Here is a 14,973-nt window from a genome sequence, read left to right as displayed (position 1 = left end):
ATCCTGTACGAAATACCATGCGATCTTCCAGAGAAGAGATGGGCGTCTGACAGGTTGAACCCAGAGAGATGTCATGCCGCAACACATGAAAGACATTGATAGCTGATTGGTTTTGTTCCTGTGTCCCGTTTGCGTAAGTCTTAAGGCGTAAATGATGTCTATGAGTGGTGAAAACGAACCGTGACACCTTCTGTCAGTGCAGACACTGCAGAGGTGGGACAATCCTGCTAGTAGCTTGACACCTGGCAGGAGCATCAGCGACAGCAAGAAATAAAAAAGGGAACCTTGTCCGGGAGAACGACAAGGAACACTGAACTAATCAGGCGAAAGTAACAGGACGAAACTGTGAGTTCTTTGAGCGTTGTGCTAATGAGTATGTGATGGTAGGTAAGAGACTCGAGTCTGGTCTAAACGGTACAAGAGCAGCAGAATATAAGGGGAAAGGTCACATGACGTGCGATAAGATAAGCGTGTTGGTAAGCGTCCAGCTTACACCTCTCATTCTCCGAAGACTTTTCTCCGGTTTGCGTTCCTCGAGCTATTGTGTGGTTTTCATCGGCGTGTGTTCTTCTAACGGTTGTGTCTTCTTGCGTGTCTTCATCGGTCACTGCGTCTTCATCTGTCAACTTGTGTCTGGCGTTGTAATCTTCCAGTGCGTCTGAGTCTTCAAGCTCTTTTCCGGGTACCCAAACGTCAGCTTCTGAACCGTAACCGCGCCAACGGATCAGATATTGGTGTCCTCGCCCACGTGTTCGTCTGTCCAGTATCCTCTCTATTTCCCATTCGACGGTCCCTGTTTTTGTCACGATGGGTCCTGGGCGTTGGAGCTCCCGCGAAGGATAGAGCTCCGCGTTGTTTGGGACATGTGGCTTCAGCTCCGAAACGTGAAAGGTGGGATAAACGTTAGTGGTCTGGAGTATGCCAACGAGCTACAGATAGATATGCAGGGAACATAAAGTCTGAGATACTTCAGATCTCGTTTTTTGCGTACTAAACTCTCAGTTTAGGTCTTGTTCAACAATTGTGGACCGGTGCTCCCATAGAAGGCGCATGATGCGAGACATAGAGGGAGGGATTCCTCTGCGCATGCCTTAACTCTAACTGTTGCCTTGCAGTGACTCGTGAATTGTGCCGTCTCGGATCCGCATGAATATGCCATGCTGGAACAGCCAATGTGTTTGCTAGGGAAACAGGAACATTCTGTACTGTATCTTATGTCAAAGGAAAAGACGTAATCTCATCCAGTGCGCATACAGTCAATCCCTTCTTTCACCAGTGAATGCAAAGTGTACCAAATCTTGTGCCAATTCAAGCGACTCAGCATAGACCACTGATGTCGCAGGATCATTCTGGATGAGATTAGCGATGCCTGGATTGATGTGAGCACCAACATTGACCTCCCTAACTGTCACACATACGGTTAAATTCTACGCAATCCTCATACACAGCAACTGTGGCGATGACAGACGGAGATTCAGTGTATACTGTGCTGTCGTCGCCTGATTCTAGAGCAACATTCATTTCCTCGCTGGATACGATGAAGACTCGATTACCGCCAGACAACTGACGTTCTAATAACAGTCAACGACTGTTTGAAACGAAATACACAGCAGACGAACTGAAAATGAAGGCACATTGGTCGTCTGAAGTTTTGAGGAGCTCGAAGACAGTGGCCTGCATAATGATAAAATGGTGGTAAGACACCGTGTTTTTTTAGGAGCGTCATTGCCGCTGAAGATGAGCTTAGTCAGTTTTCGCCCTCCTAAACATCCATGGGCGCTTCTAGATTTGAATGACCGCATACTACGCCGGAGAGTTGTCATAACCACACAGAACAACAAAGGACCGCATTGTAGGAACAATTGCAAAACGAAATTGATTGCAATACAGGATCTTGATGAGCAAAATCATTCGAATGCGTCGCATAAAGATCATCACTTCTCTCAATGACGTGGGACTCCTTCCAACTCTCACGTGATGCGATTACAAAAGCAAAAATGACGTCAATCACCTCGAACATCTGAGACAGCCGTTGGCTCCCATGCTAACAAAGGATGGGGTGCGTCTCCTTGTCTACTTATCATCATCATGTCGTTTCTAGCAGGTGAGTGACACAGTCTTAGGTGGTTAATTTGCATGAAACTAAACATTGGCACAGCATCTGAAAATACAATGGCCTTTGAGTTGTGGCCTGCACCAATGAAAAAAGAAATCCAAAGACTGCAAGGAGACTACGATTACGCATCATGGGAATTATTCCCTTCATCGTTGCGAGATATGGCGGATTGGGCAGATGTTTATCAAGATCCCGAGCGAAAGGATAAATCCAGGGACCGTATTTTGATTTACAAGCATATTCCAGATGGCGAGCCAGGAACGGTGTATCCTGTGGCTCTCAGACTTCAAGGACTTCTGCGCGAATTCCGTGTGGAAAGGTTCGGTAACTGGACTGGGTAAGTAAACAGTTGGGCTGGCTTCGAACAGATGAGACTGAAATCTTATAGCCAAGAGGCTGATGTAACGCGTGCAGTCCAACATGTTACTATCTCGTCGGGCGGGCATGCAAAGGCTTGGGAGGCAACTATCGACTCTCTTAATCTCGCTTGCGAATATGTCAGCAGACGCTTGCATTTGCCGATGCAAGGCATACCGCAGAAAAAGGAATTGTATTTGCAAAGGCGCGCATTCATCAAAGTCGGTGCATTCTAGAAAACAATGACGATGTTGAGCTGACTCATCAGAAACAGAGAGATAAGCCTCGCGGATCCAAAACACCTGCCCTTTCAGCGACACAAGATCCAGAAGGGAAATACTTGCGCATACAAGAGCATTGGAGTGCTGTACGTCCCTTGACGATAGCTGATTTGACGAGTGCTGGCAAAATACTGCCCATGGATGCTGTCTTATTAACTGAAGGAGATTTCGTGGATGTCGGTGCGGAATTGGATTTCGTGTTGAGTCGCCAACGGAATAAAGGGACAACACTGAAATGTTTTCTGACATGCACTCACATCGTACGCATGATTCCTGCAGGCTATGTCGAAAAAATGAAGCTTGTGAGTTTCAGATGAGTAGACGACAACATTGCACTAATGATTTGTGCCAGGACAACAGCATGTCTGACCGAAAGCGCACGTCTACACCGCCTCCACAAGAAAGACCCGCAAAGAAGAGTCACACAGCTCTGAGCTTCGATGAAGAATAGAGGAATGCTATGTGAACCTTCAGTACGGACATATTTGCAGTTGTTTATTGGTATTGTTAGGAGGGCATCAAATAATCTTACTTAACCCTGCGGATAGGGTCTTTTGAAATATTGTTTCTTCTCTCTTGACCATGACGAAAGCGAAACACGACACTGTCTATGACGGAGAGGCCATCTCTGATGCACGCCCGTACAAGAAAGCGAGAACAGCAGACACTGGTAAGTCATATGCATGACTCACGAAAAGCTTTGGCGTCTCCATTAATCGATTTGATAGGGGGCGAGTCAAACGACGTTGATACAGGCAAAGAGACTGATGTCACTCAGCATCATGAAGAGACTGAGGAGTAAGTCACAAAGTCCTTGTGCTGATGAGAGACTGACATTGGGCAGGACAACTGCAACGATGAGCCAGAGCGATGGCGCACAAAAAGGTGGATCAGCAGGCGTCAAACGGACACCTGGCGCACTTCAGCCGACACTCACTGTTCGATCTGTGCTGCCAAATCCGACGAAATGTCTCATAGACGACTCAGAAATTGAGGGGTACGATGAAATATTAGTAGGGTGAGTGCATGCAATATCATGAGGCGTCGAATCTTCATTGCCGTTACCAGACGGCTACGCAAGCTATCAGGATATACTAACGCAAAGGCAAACATATATGCTCTCGGCAAGTTGTTGCCCACAGCAACTTGGGGACAATATAATCCTGTCAATGATCGGAGCAAGATCTTGTGCAATCCTGCCACTGGAGAGCCGCTGACTTTATGGGTTGTCGGGCGGATTGCAAGAATGTGGTTCACCAAATTTGGTGCACCAGAGAATCAGGCGTCGTTGACTGTCATGCCTCTCTCCAAGTCGTTAGGCCAGCAAAGTGCGATTTTGCTGGCGAAGATGTCAAGCCCGACACTGAGTAAGTGATAGACAACATGACCGCACAAAGCTCACACGTCCCTAGATATCAATCAGCAGTCGGCGCAAGTGATTCGTGCCATCAAATGGCAGAATGGCAAGAAGAATGATGGAGAGACAACGGTGCGTAGATTGTGGATCAGCGGTATGCGGAGCTAATCAAACTGCAGGCAATGCTCTTCGATGCAGTATATGATGTCAGAGCGGAAGGATCTCTGAAAACATATAGCGAGAGGCCTCTTTGGAACCTTGGGGATCTCAAAACTGGAGATCTCATACTGTTGGAGATGAAGATGACAAAATACTCCAAAAAATTGGAAGATAAGTGGCACTCTCGCGCGCAATACGAGATGATTGCAATTTCTCTCTTGGACATCAGCGACATGCCGGAAGAAGACAATCAAGGGACCAGCCAGATCGACGGTTTAGCTATTTAAGACGAGACAAACAAGTTAGGGAGCTGTATGACGTATATAATGCAATGACATCATTTTGGTGAATTCAGAGGACTATGACAAACGGAAAATAAAATTTGGCTTGAAATTCACCATGGAACCACATCCAACGAGATCTGAACTGCTGCTAGCTATAGCAGATATAGAGTGTCGTGGAGACTACACACATCGACAGATATGCAGCTTCATCAGTGAGCAATATCCAGACTGTGTGCTGAGTATCAAGGTAAGGATGACCGAGAATAATAATCAATACATACTGATTCACGGACAGCGGATGAAGCGGATGCGTGCGCAGGTGAGGTCGGAGGCAGCAGCCAGAGCATGTATCGCTGTCAGGATTCCCGATGACATGACAGTATCAACGAGCGTTACCCAGGGACTCGTACTCCTATTGGCTAACTTATTGCCCGTAAGGCAGGCACGGCCGACATCGAATTTGCAAGGACTACAAATCATAGAGAGGTTATTGCCTGATGGAGAACCGCAGGCGCCGCTGGTATTATTTCCAAAAGAACAAAAGATCACGCACTGGTATTATCACATCTACTTCACGACAAGAGACGACGACAAAAGATCTTTGCATCCAGTGTTGAGGGAAATTTTTGGGAGAAAGTGCCCAAAAGGCGAGGTAGTGATTGTGAAGAACGGTGAAGGATTTGTGCCAGATTCTCCTGCCTTTGACTTGGACTGCGATGAATTGGGGAAAACGTTATGGTGGTATATCAGGAGCGGGAGAGATCCATTACAGGAGGCTAGCGAGAGGCGTCTGATGCATTATATTGAACAATTGTAGTGTACTAGAGAATACATCATGGACGAGGCTTCGACTGGCTATGTCACAAAGAATGCAGCACACTGGAATGGCCAAGATATCACATGGGGAGCTCGACGCAATGACGACAAACCTACCACGTCAAGATGGCATCTACAAGGGCCTTTTCGTCATAAGTCATGGACTGATAAGTATGGAAATTGTGGCCGATATGCTTGATAACTAAGACATCGCCGGACCACTGTAAATCACAATGATGTGTATGGTCAACGGCGATAGCTTGATTTCGGGGAAGGGAAGAATGTCGCAAATAATAGAGCACACTGTAAGCATCCACAAAGAGACTATGGGTAGCACCGGGGAAACCGTGGACTGGAAGGATGGATGAACACATAGAATGATCAGAGGAGTATTGGCCAGCCCCGATCCACATATGTGCACGAACGAAGCCATCGGCGTCTTGCGGGACATAAGTCAGAACAGCCTCAGAACAGCCTGTGGCATAGAAAAAAGCGCGATGATAGGTGCGGCCAACCTGGATATATCACATCAAGAGACGACATCAAAAAGGAGACAAGGACGTACGGGCTCATGGGAGAACATGTGATTCTCCGTAGAGTAGATGTGATCAATGGGCGTAGAAGGAATGGCTACCATACTGACAAGAAAAAGGGAGAATGTGGTACTGGTGAGGGAGAAATGTGGGAAACTGGAGTTGACATATGCTTATAAAATCAAAGACGAGACCACCGAAAGAGACAGACGAGACATCCGAGAGGACCAACGGATGGATAATTGACGTCAGATGATTCAGGGGCGGAGACGATATCTCGAACAATATTTAAAGCCTAGGAACTATGAGGGGAATAGCAACTCACACAACATGTCGAACGAACACACTGTCACTGCATGCCTGGTATCATTTGCGCAGCAAAACGGCTTTGTAGACGTGCAACTAAATGAAGGGCAACTCACACAACAGAATCTATTCTCGGCTGGAAGAAAATTTTTCAGACCAGAAGCGCAACTAAAAGGAGCCAGAATAGCTTATTCGAATGGTGGCGAGAGCGAAGGGGAGCCGTTTGACATGATAGTATTATACGACCAAGGGCTCCATGGAAAAGGGGCATGCCCTTACCTTGCGTTCAAGTCAATCAACAGGAGCGCAATCATCAATGTTAGCAGAGGGGACTATATGGAAGTCATGAGAGCCGTCGAATTGTAAGCAGGGCCCAATCACAACAAGTGGCCTACACTAATAAATCATCAAACGAAGTATCATAGCCAAGGTCCCACCTGAAGTCGGGGAAGGAGAAGGATCTGCGGCCAAGGACAAAGAAGAGATGGCGGCTGCCTAGAGCGCCGATCAAAAGGTAGCGACTGCTAATGTCGAGGGCAGCAATGACATTACCTTCTTGAGCGCGTTGAAGGTCTCCGGAAGAGTGTTGAGTAATGGTGATTAAGATTGAAATAGATGGTATTGGATGTAGAGAAAGATCGGTTAAATACTCTGCATAATATATGCAGGACAAAGCTGAAGGGGACGATGGCAGAGCTCGCCTGGTTATTGCTACTAGCGACGTTAATATGAGGAGATACAGCCCAGCCACTTGCAAACGCGAGACACAGTGACTGCAAATGACAATTACAAGTCCGAGGAGAACGGGACGTGCAGATTGGAAAAAAGCGAAAGGACAAGAAAGGGGCTGCGTCTGAACGACTAACCCCTCTATACACAACTTGTCATGAACGCCATGCAACAGAACAATGGTTGCATCGGCATGCTGAGCGCAGAAGTCCAAACTAACATCATGGAACAAATGGCCCTCCCCGACCTCATAGATTTCGCGAGCACACGGAGGGAGAACAAAGATGGCATAGCGCATTACATCGCGATGCGACGGATCAAATTATTCTGGCGCTTCGTCGTCGACGCCGATGCCTTCATTAATCTGTTGGACCGCACGGGTGCAGTCGTATCCGGCTCCTGCGCGCTCACTCTCCTGCAAGCCGAGCGGGAAGCAATTGTGGGGCGCGACATGGATGTCTACACCACTGAGAAGTTCGAAACGGAGGTACTAGATCACTTCAAAGAGAGGGAAGGATATAAGTGCATGGAAGAGGTGAAGAAAAAGACGGAATACGACAGCTCTGCAATCTTGAAGATGCACAAATTGCAGAACGAAGATATGGAAGTGGACATCATCGTCACTGACTGGAAATGTGCTCTGGCGCCTGTCGTGCAATTTCACTCCACGGCGGTCATGAACTATATCACAGCGCGCTCAATTGTGTGCCTGTACCCACGCTGGACGACCGCAAACAAAAGCCTGGTCAACCCTCGAATGTATCTGGAGAACCTAACCCACCTGCGTACACTGCACGTACTGATGAAATACAGAAGGCGAGGGTTCAGAGTGAGCGCGGATCCATTCCATTTGGGAGAGCATATGTGCGAGAGAGAGGATGGAAGCAGGAGCAAGGGCGGTTATTGTCCACACGCAATGCGGAGTACTGTGGACGACGACGTTCTCAGGTGGGACTTCGGTCCAATGAAAACGCTGGGGGACACAACAATAACTTGCCAGGATATGCCAATCATGATGTGGTGCCTCGGGGGATACGAATGTGTCGAAGGTGACAAGGACGTTACAATTTCTTATATGTTGGTATCAGCATAAAGGCAAAGAGGTAGGATTGATGACGAGAAACTGGCAACAAATATGACTATGATTTCGGAAGGGCCTGCGAAGAAGAGGGAATCAATGAGAACACTAGTTGCATTGGGAGGTAGCATAATTTGAGCACACAATTGTATTGCAAATGCCAGAAAAAGTTGCAAAGCCACAGTTACAGGACACACCGGCCAGGAACAGGCCATTGGTAGCATGCCGCGCGGGAACAGCGCGCCTCCAAAAGGCCAGAACGCGCACAACCTGGTTGACAGAAAAATGGAAAAAAAAAGCGGTTCGAACAGAAGGGATGATTATTCCCGCGCTGACACGAGGCAGGGTCCTGGGATGCCCAGCGGGCCGTTGTATTTAAGCAGGGCTGATAAGGTATTAATAAAACGCACGTGACCCATCTGTGGACTTATTTGGTGCTAGCTTCAACGGATACCTCTTGCGCAGGCTCCTCATTCGTTACAACTTGTCCCAAAGTCAAGTCCCATATCAAACTTTGGACATGGATGCTCTCCGACGAAGGAACCCATTCAAATACTCATCTGAACCCTCTGGATCCCATGACACATACATACTGGATGAACAAGGTGACGTAGGCAAACATTTTCGTTGAGGTGTCAGAGATGTTGATTCGTGATTGTAGAACAAAGCGAACTTATTGACAACATCAAGAGCCTGAATGCAGCATCGAATAATCAGAACCGCATTGCGTTACAGATTACGCTCGCGCTGTCTTTTTTACTGTGAGCAACAATATGACTGCAATTGCAGTGATACAGGTTCGACGTATATTATTTTACCAGGCATATAATCTACATCTCCTCTGACTACAACAGTCCATTAGTCGTTATCTTTCCACCAGCCGGTAGACCGGAGTCACCACTCTATTTAAGTCCTATCTTGACACTCCTCGCGATCATCCTCCATGCAAACGCTGCTCTGCTCGCTCGCTCCCGGAATTTGGTTCTTGCTAAACGGCGAATAACTCCTCTTCCTTATAGCGTCGCGTTTGGGCTATCAGCAGTTTCTCCTGTAATTTCAGTTCTGAGCGGGAAAATGTGGCAGACCACAGCATGGTGGTGTACCGCCGCTTTTTTGACCTGGATCGTACGTGCATCAAATAAGTGGATTGTGCAGGAGCAACAAAGCATATCTGAGCTCGAAAGAATGAAGTATATATCTGCTGGGGCGTAGATAACGCAAGTATGCTTGATGACATTGGTTGCTTCTTTGTCTTCTAACTGACCATCAATTTCGCCAGCCTCGATGTGCATGTGCACCATGTTTCTAGACGTCGTTGATCATCCGAGGTTATATTACATGAGGTGGGACTATCTAGTATACATGTGAGTACAAAAACCTTGTTTGGATTACATCCTGAATGAAGTTCAGATACTATATGACCTGTAGTCGGTACAATATTACTTGGGGCTAGTTTGACGATGTAATATGCTTTACTGCAACTGCAGCCCTTGACGTTACCTCAATGACCTCGAGCTGATTCGATCCATGATACTATGTAGATAAAAATCGGTAAATCGCACTTCTTGAAGAATGGGAAGAACCTACAAAATAAATTCTGTCCGCATCAATCCATATCCTTTCAAAACCACGATATCCGAATGTTCTGTCTTGGTCCAACATAACCTCGACGTATGGCAGGGATGTCGTTAAGCTCTCCGCCAACTTGAAGCTCTCCCCCGTCCGCGACTCTGTGATTTCTATCGTAGATGGCTCTTTCACGACTCGTCCTAGACCTTGTCGACGCTCGAAAGCTAACGGGCTGAAGTCCATCACACGCAGTCTATACTTTTGGGGGGAATGCCAGATGCCAGTCGTGTCATCTGCAGGAAATGCCAACAAGACTCGATTTCCACCAACGGAAATATTGTAACGGCTCGGTGTCTGGAATACACGAGCATTCAAAGGGCCCCAGTTTTTCCACGGTATTGCTTCTAGTATTCCCTCAAACAACTCGAGATCGAAGAAAATCGTGGTGGAAATGATGAATATGAGACTCGGAGAGAATGTGACAATTGATAATAGCTGATGCTCAGGGTCCAAAGCCCACATCGTTTGTTGGGCTAGTTTCTGGGGTTGCGAGGTATGTGCAATATCATCCATTGAGTATATGCACTGTATTCTCGTCAGTGATACAGGCAACAAGAAGCAAGCCAGTAACTGCGGCGCCTTGGATGTGTCCTCGATTAAATAGAGCTTCATCTCATCGCTGAAAATAAGCAACCTGTCGTTTCCAAGGAAGCAAAAATCAATTGCTTCCTCACACGCTGGGTTTATTGTGGCACTGAGGATGCTCTAAATCAAGTGTCAACAAGTCTTTCAACTATTTCGGACCAAAGCTCACACTGGACGTTGCTGAGTGCTGCCAGTCCCAAATCTGCAACCCCCATAGCCTCTCGTCGAAGTATTCATAAGTGATCTGTCGGGAGTGCCACAGAGCGATATGTCTTCCGAAACACTTGAGTTTTAATTTCCCCAAGTCTGTTGAAGTGCGATTACCACTCGGGATTCCAGGCAGCTCTGAGCGAAATAATGTACGTCCAATGGCTTGAGGGTGGATACCTCCCCCATCCAGGGCCCCGAGGTCGATATAGATCCTCTCGTCATCCCACTGGAAATCATCATCGACAGTGGCATACACGACAGCAATTAGATTCTGCGCTGGGTCCATGAGCACATCGAAGCCGTATGCATTGGGATCTGAACGTAACGACATCGGAGACCCATTACGCTCGATTGTGTATTGGGAAGGTTTCGGTAGTATTGGAAAAATTGTGGTCGAGTCATGATGTCGCTCCCACAGGCAAAGGTGGCCATTGACAACCCACATTTTGTTATGGACTGGTATGGAGACTGTTTTGAAAGAGTGGATATCAAAGTTGAACCATGCGTGGGCGTTATCTCTCAGGAGTTGTAGGCGCTTGAAAATAGAAGTGCGATTGTCATAAGTGTGAGGGACAGGGAGGAGATGTTGACCACCGAGCTCAACAATGTATTGAAGCTCGGAGCACGATGTGTACGCCTGGCGAAGGGCCTTGCATAACTGAAAGACACCTGTCAGTCATGGTATCAAGGACAACATCGATTAGCAAATTATAGCTCACGGATGTACATCGAAGAATATCTCGATAAGGAAGAAAACTCAGTATATGAGACTGGAGTTCTTCAGCGAGAGACTGGAGCTGGGCTGTGGGATTCGTTTCCTGTTGTAACATCATTAGGACAATTTGAAGCTGAGCCGATCAGTCTGGGTGCACTACATAGGGCCCAAACACTTCCCCACAAACACAACGTCCACAGAAGGCTAAAGTCTAAGTCGATGTCGAGGTCGTTTCTAGAGAACAATCGACTAGCCCATGAGGAATTATTCGCGCAGAGGACGCTGCGAAAGGTTCGGCCTGGAAAACTAGAACAGTTTTCAACCGATCTATGTCTGATCGCTCATGGCATCCGGTAAGACTTGGTAGTCGCAAAAAACATATGAGTTGACATGATCATGATCTGCAGTTCTGCTTGCTTAGTGGACACGTTCGCAGTGCAGGACCCCGTTAGCTTGTTTTCCCATGTGCTGGGTGGCTTGCGGTCGAAGGTACGTTTTGATCACCGGGCATTCACTGCAGCACGATTTATCGAAGGCGGATGAACCAGAGTGCAACTTTTGCTGACGTTGTCCATTGGTACGATCCTTCGTCACTTCAGTCGTTCATCGTAAACTCTCGCATACTGCGAGCCTTCGCTCGAACATTGTTGGAGGACAATGCGGCGGTCACATACGTTCTCCTTGATACGTTCCCTACACTGGTGAGTACTATGTAGACAACGTAGAACACCTTAACCTCTCAATGCTTCCTGGCAGCTGAATAGCACGCCAACGACAGTGCTGAACATTATATGCGCCATGAATGCAGACATGCTAGAATCTCAAGCCAATGTCTCATTTTCCTTCGTCGATGGTTTGACACAGGACAATCTTGTTCCTCTGGCTGCAACTTTGATCGGTTATCCAGTCGCATATGTTCCTATCTCGGCTAATCAGACATCATTCCTGAGCGGACAACCTTTGGACGTTTATGAAGCAATGGTTGTCCCAGCGACGTCATGTACATCTTCCTCACCAAGCTCTAATCAGTCGCATACTCTACTCAAGTTCTCCTGCCCGTGTCTACTTGCAGAGACGAACCCTGAGTTATTTCCGGAACGCGTTACAAAACGCCTCCAATCACAGTTTCGACAAAGCCTTTCTTCCATTGGGTCATCGCTCTTGGTTCATCATCACGTAGAGGTTATGGACCGTGTCGCGCTTTAAATATCTCTCCAAAGATGATGATGCAAAGATATGTAATCCAAATTAATCGACATCAACATTGACAATCTTGATGTCTTCAAATGGCTTGTCCATCTTATTCGTCTTCACGTTTTCGATATTATGAATGACCTCCAATCCAGAGATAGCGCGACCAAAAATCGTGTGCTTCTTGTCTAACCATGGAGTGGCTGTAGTGGTAATGAAGAACTGCGAGCCGTTTGTGTTAGGACCTGCGTTTGCCATGCTGATGGTATACGGGCTGTAATGTAGTCAATCAACCATGGAATTTTGACTGAGACAAGCGCCAAATAATTACCGGTCATGTTTCAAATCTGCGGAGAACTCATCTTCAAATTCCCTGTCCCAAATTGACGTCCCCCCTGTGCCATCGCCCAATGGGTCTCCAGTCTGGATCATGAACTTCGGAATGACCCGGTGGAAAATGACACCCTCGAAATAACCGCTCCGTGCGTGGCCCACAAAGTTCTCCACAGCCTTTGGAGATTGTTGGGGAAATAGGCGCATATGTATGTCGCCCATGGAAGTGTGAATCACTGCAGATGAAGCCAAAGGTGATGGTCCTGATTTGGTAAGGGCAGTCGCAGAGGCAATGGACTGTTCTTCACGCGTCGGCCGTTCATTAAAGACGTCTCTGTCGTGTATTTTGCTGTCTCTGTGATACAGATATGAAGACGTAGCAAGGTCAAATGATAAAGTGCTTACTCTGGTTCGGATCGAGTAAAAAGATAAAAACGCTGGCGTTTATATCCTGTGCAAAAGAGGATCGGGTCTCGAATACCCTTGTTGGCAAGCATGGGATTTGCAGACGCTGTCATCGCCTATAAAAGTTGCTTGTCAGTGTTCCTCAATCATGAATAGGTACATACAGGTGCTAGCCCTTTCTTTGCAGGCGCTCCCTGGTACAATGCAAGGTTCATCCATCGAACTGATTCATCCTTTCCCTGTAACCGTACAACACGGTTCGTCACCGTGTTGACCACTGAGAAACAGTAACATATCAGTTTTGAGTCTGCCAAACAGAAGTCACTTCCAACCTTTGATTCCGAGTAAGGTCGGATATAAGACAAATGCCCCGCTTTCGTCCCACACTACATTGGTCGACATTGCAGGAATTCGTCCGTCTGGACCTGGCATCTCAAGCTCCCTTTCCACTGCCAGCCGCCTACCAAACTCCATGTCCTCTACGCGATGGATTGAGGTACTGGCCTGTTGCATTTCCTGGATTGCTGTCAACGATTCATCGTACTTTCGAGTCAGTTTGCCTTTCAGGAAGGAAAATATGCGGATTTGACGATCTGGAAGAGAAAATGTAACAAAGGAAGAGGAATCGGGTGAAAGCGTTATGCAAGCAGGGATTGATTTTGTCTAGATAAAAGTCAGCGAATGCTACAAAATGGAAATTTTAACTTGCCTTTTTGAACTCGTAGAGGTCCGTCGAAGACTTCAATGACCACATGCCAGGTATATTTCGTGGTGGCTCGAAAGGCTCAAACGGTTGCCAGTACTCAACGAAACCGTTTTCATCACCAGAGATCACAGTATCGTAGCGGTCGCTGTACTGAAGGAATGACCGTCACATCAGGCGCTTCTTCAAATAGGGTAGACTCACCGCCATCAAATGCACAGGGAAACGATGGAGTTTTTCGATTGTTAGTAGTGGGGAATCATTACCGCGACCATCATAAAGCCGTATGGTACCCGTCCCTTGCTCCGAGCTATATACTTTGTTAGAAGTTAACCAGGAATTTGCACAAGATACTCACACAGCCAGCAGGCCTTGTGCTTGCCCTCGTCTATGTACCCAACAGCACGCATGAGGGGTAAACCCGAGCTTTATCATGTTGATCATGTCTGTTTACTAGTCAGCGCCAAGATAAAGAAATGTAGGCCACTTGCGCACCGAAGTTGAGCACATCGAACACTTTTGCAGACCCATCTTCCGAGATACTGGCAAAAAGCTGTCCATCTGCACTTGATGATACTCCAGTTATGGGGCTCATGTGTGCACGGAAGTGTTTCACAAATTCGATGCCCTCGTCCTGCTTCTTCCAGAATTTTAGATGTCCGTCAACCGACGTAGTGATGATAAAGTCTGTCCTGTTTCGAGATTTAGATACTCGCTCCATAGATATTCTCTTGGACTTACTTCGTGACAACAACGAAGCTCAGTGAGTCACGATGCATGTAGCTTTTGTAGTACTGTTCTGCATCTGGGAGGTGGTCAAGGTACAGTTTCTCGTGAGGGACCACTAGCATTGAATTGTAGGTCAATGATTCACAGACTGATAATCGTACGACTCACCTCTGCGCTTCCTTTTGGATCCACCATTTGCGTTCGCAGGTAGAGGCATAGGACCAACATCATCATCGCTGTCGTCTTGGTTTATGGCTGCGTCGGCAGCTGGCATGGGACCATCTTCACCATCCTGCAGACGACCTGTATCATCGTCCGAGTTTCTACCACGCTTTCCGAGCACGGTTATATCCTGCTCTGTGTCAGACATGGAATCGAGTGACCGTAAGTAACCAGTGAGCGAGAATGAGAGTTCCCCCACGTGACTGTTCTCAATGTGGACGCGTTTGTTTGGATC

The 14,973-nt window shown here is 47.2% G+C and overlaps 9 protein-coding genes across 9 annotated transcripts; 6 read left to right on the top strand and 3 right to left on the bottom strand.

Annotated features, from left to right (window-relative positions):
- The first annotated feature begins 1,779 nt into the window (after positions 1 to 1,779).
- HD556DRAFT_912938 (uncharacterized protein) lies at positions 1,780 to 3,379 on the top strand. The gene is made up of 4 exons (XM_041312018.1): positions 1,780 to 2,104; positions 2,159 to 2,453; positions 2,505 to 2,694; positions 2,748 to 3,379. The coding sequence occupies exons 1-4, from the start codon at positions 2,089 to 2,091 to the stop codon at positions 3,069 to 3,071; spliced, it is 825 nt and encodes a 274-aa protein (XP_041155385.1). The 5' UTR covers positions 1,780 to 2,088; the 3' UTR covers positions 3,072 to 3,379.
- HD556DRAFT_912882 (uncharacterized protein) lies at positions 3,190 to 4,782 on the top strand. Its single transcript, XM_041312016.1, has 6 exons — positions 3,190 to 3,424; positions 3,483 to 3,552; positions 3,599 to 3,772; positions 3,823 to 4,121; positions 4,167 to 4,243; positions 4,291 to 4,782. The coding sequence occupies exons 1-6, from the start codon at positions 3,337 to 3,339 to the stop codon at positions 4,555 to 4,557; spliced, it is 975 nt and encodes a 324-aa protein (XP_041155384.1). The 5' UTR covers positions 3,190 to 3,336; the 3' UTR covers positions 4,558 to 4,782.
- Positions 4,783 to 5,483: 701 nt separating this feature from the next.
- Positions 5,484 to 6,007, bottom strand: HD556DRAFT_1448090 (uncharacterized protein; the record flags this gene model as incomplete). The annotated part of the gene is made up of 2 exons (XM_041307376.1): positions 5,484 to 5,885; positions 5,936 to 6,007. The coding sequence occupies 2 exons, from the start codon at positions 6,005 to 6,007 to the stop codon at positions 5,484 to 5,486; spliced, it is 474 nt and encodes a 157-aa protein (XP_041155383.1).
- On the top strand, positions 5,906 to 6,902 carry HD556DRAFT_912886 (uncharacterized protein). Its single transcript, XM_041312017.1, has 2 exons — positions 5,906 to 6,571; positions 6,627 to 6,902. The coding sequence occupies exons 1-2, from the start codon at positions 6,156 to 6,158 to the stop codon at positions 6,706 to 6,708; spliced, it is 498 nt and encodes a 165-aa protein (XP_041155382.1). The 5' UTR covers positions 5,906 to 6,155; the 3' UTR covers positions 6,709 to 6,902.
- Positions 6,903 to 7,245: 343 nt separating this feature from the next.
- On the top strand, positions 7,246 to 8,355 carry HD556DRAFT_1276590 (uncharacterized protein; the record flags this gene model as incomplete). The annotated part of the gene is made up of 1 exon (XM_041299239.1): positions 7,246 to 8,355. One exon carries the CDS (start codon positions 7,246 to 7,248, stop codon positions 8,029 to 8,031), a length of 786 nt encoding a protein of 261 aa, XP_041155381.1. The 3' UTR covers positions 8,032 to 8,355.
- A 181-nt stretch (positions 8,356 to 8,536) lies between these two features.
- HD556DRAFT_1245732 (uncharacterized protein) lies at positions 8,537 to 9,228 on the top strand (the record flags this gene model as incomplete). Its single annotated transcript, XM_041298551.1, has 3 exons — positions 8,537 to 8,621; positions 8,678 to 8,777; positions 8,838 to 9,228. The coding sequence occupies 3 exons, from the start codon at positions 8,537 to 8,539 to the stop codon at positions 9,226 to 9,228; spliced, it is 576 nt and encodes a 191-aa protein (XP_041155380.1).
- A 131-nt stretch (positions 9,229 to 9,359) lies between these two features.
- On the bottom strand, positions 9,360 to 11,613 carry HD556DRAFT_912652 (uncharacterized protein). Its single transcript, XM_041312014.1, has 4 exons — positions 11,160 to 11,613; positions 10,400 to 11,098; positions 9,604 to 10,350; positions 9,360 to 9,549 (listed from the first exon to the last, which is right to left on the bottom strand). Exons 1-4 carry the CDS (start codon positions 11,271 to 11,273, stop codon positions 9,466 to 9,468), a joined length of 1,644 nt encoding a protein of 547 aa, XP_041155379.1. The 5' UTR covers positions 11,274 to 11,613; the 3' UTR covers positions 9,360 to 9,465.
- HD556DRAFT_912820 (uncharacterized protein) lies at positions 11,410 to 12,517 on the top strand. The gene is made up of 3 exons (XM_041312015.1): positions 11,410 to 11,644; positions 11,704 to 11,856; positions 11,912 to 12,517. The coding sequence occupies exons 1-3, from the start codon at positions 11,546 to 11,548 to the stop codon at positions 12,359 to 12,361; spliced, it is 702 nt and encodes a 233-aa protein (XP_041155378.1). The 5' UTR covers positions 11,410 to 11,545; the 3' UTR covers positions 12,362 to 12,517.
- HD556DRAFT_1312222 (uncharacterized protein) lies at positions 12,404 to 14,886 on the bottom strand (the record flags this gene model as incomplete). Its single annotated transcript, XM_041300627.1, has 11 exons — positions 12,404 to 12,620; positions 12,678 to 13,034; positions 13,085 to 13,200; positions 13,249 to 13,361; positions 13,417 to 13,677; positions 13,790 to 13,940; positions 13,992 to 14,097; positions 14,146 to 14,233; positions 14,283 to 14,479; positions 14,529 to 14,631; positions 14,685 to 14,886. 11 exons carry the CDS (start codon positions 14,884 to 14,886, stop codon positions 12,404 to 12,406), a joined length of 1,911 nt encoding a protein of 636 aa, XP_041155377.1.
- Positions 14,887 to 14,973: the final 87 nt, after the last annotated feature.

Source organism: Suillus plorans, assembly GCF_016647745.1.
Source record: "Suillus plorans strain S12 chromosome Unknown HD556scaffold_71, whole genome shotgun sequence".
Taxonomy (NCBI): Eukaryota; Fungi; Basidiomycota; class Agaricomycetes; order Boletales; family Suillaceae; genus Suillus; species Suillus plorans.
The sequence above is the reverse complement of the archived record's forward strand: the minus strand, read 5'-3'. Positions and strand labels throughout refer to the sequence as shown.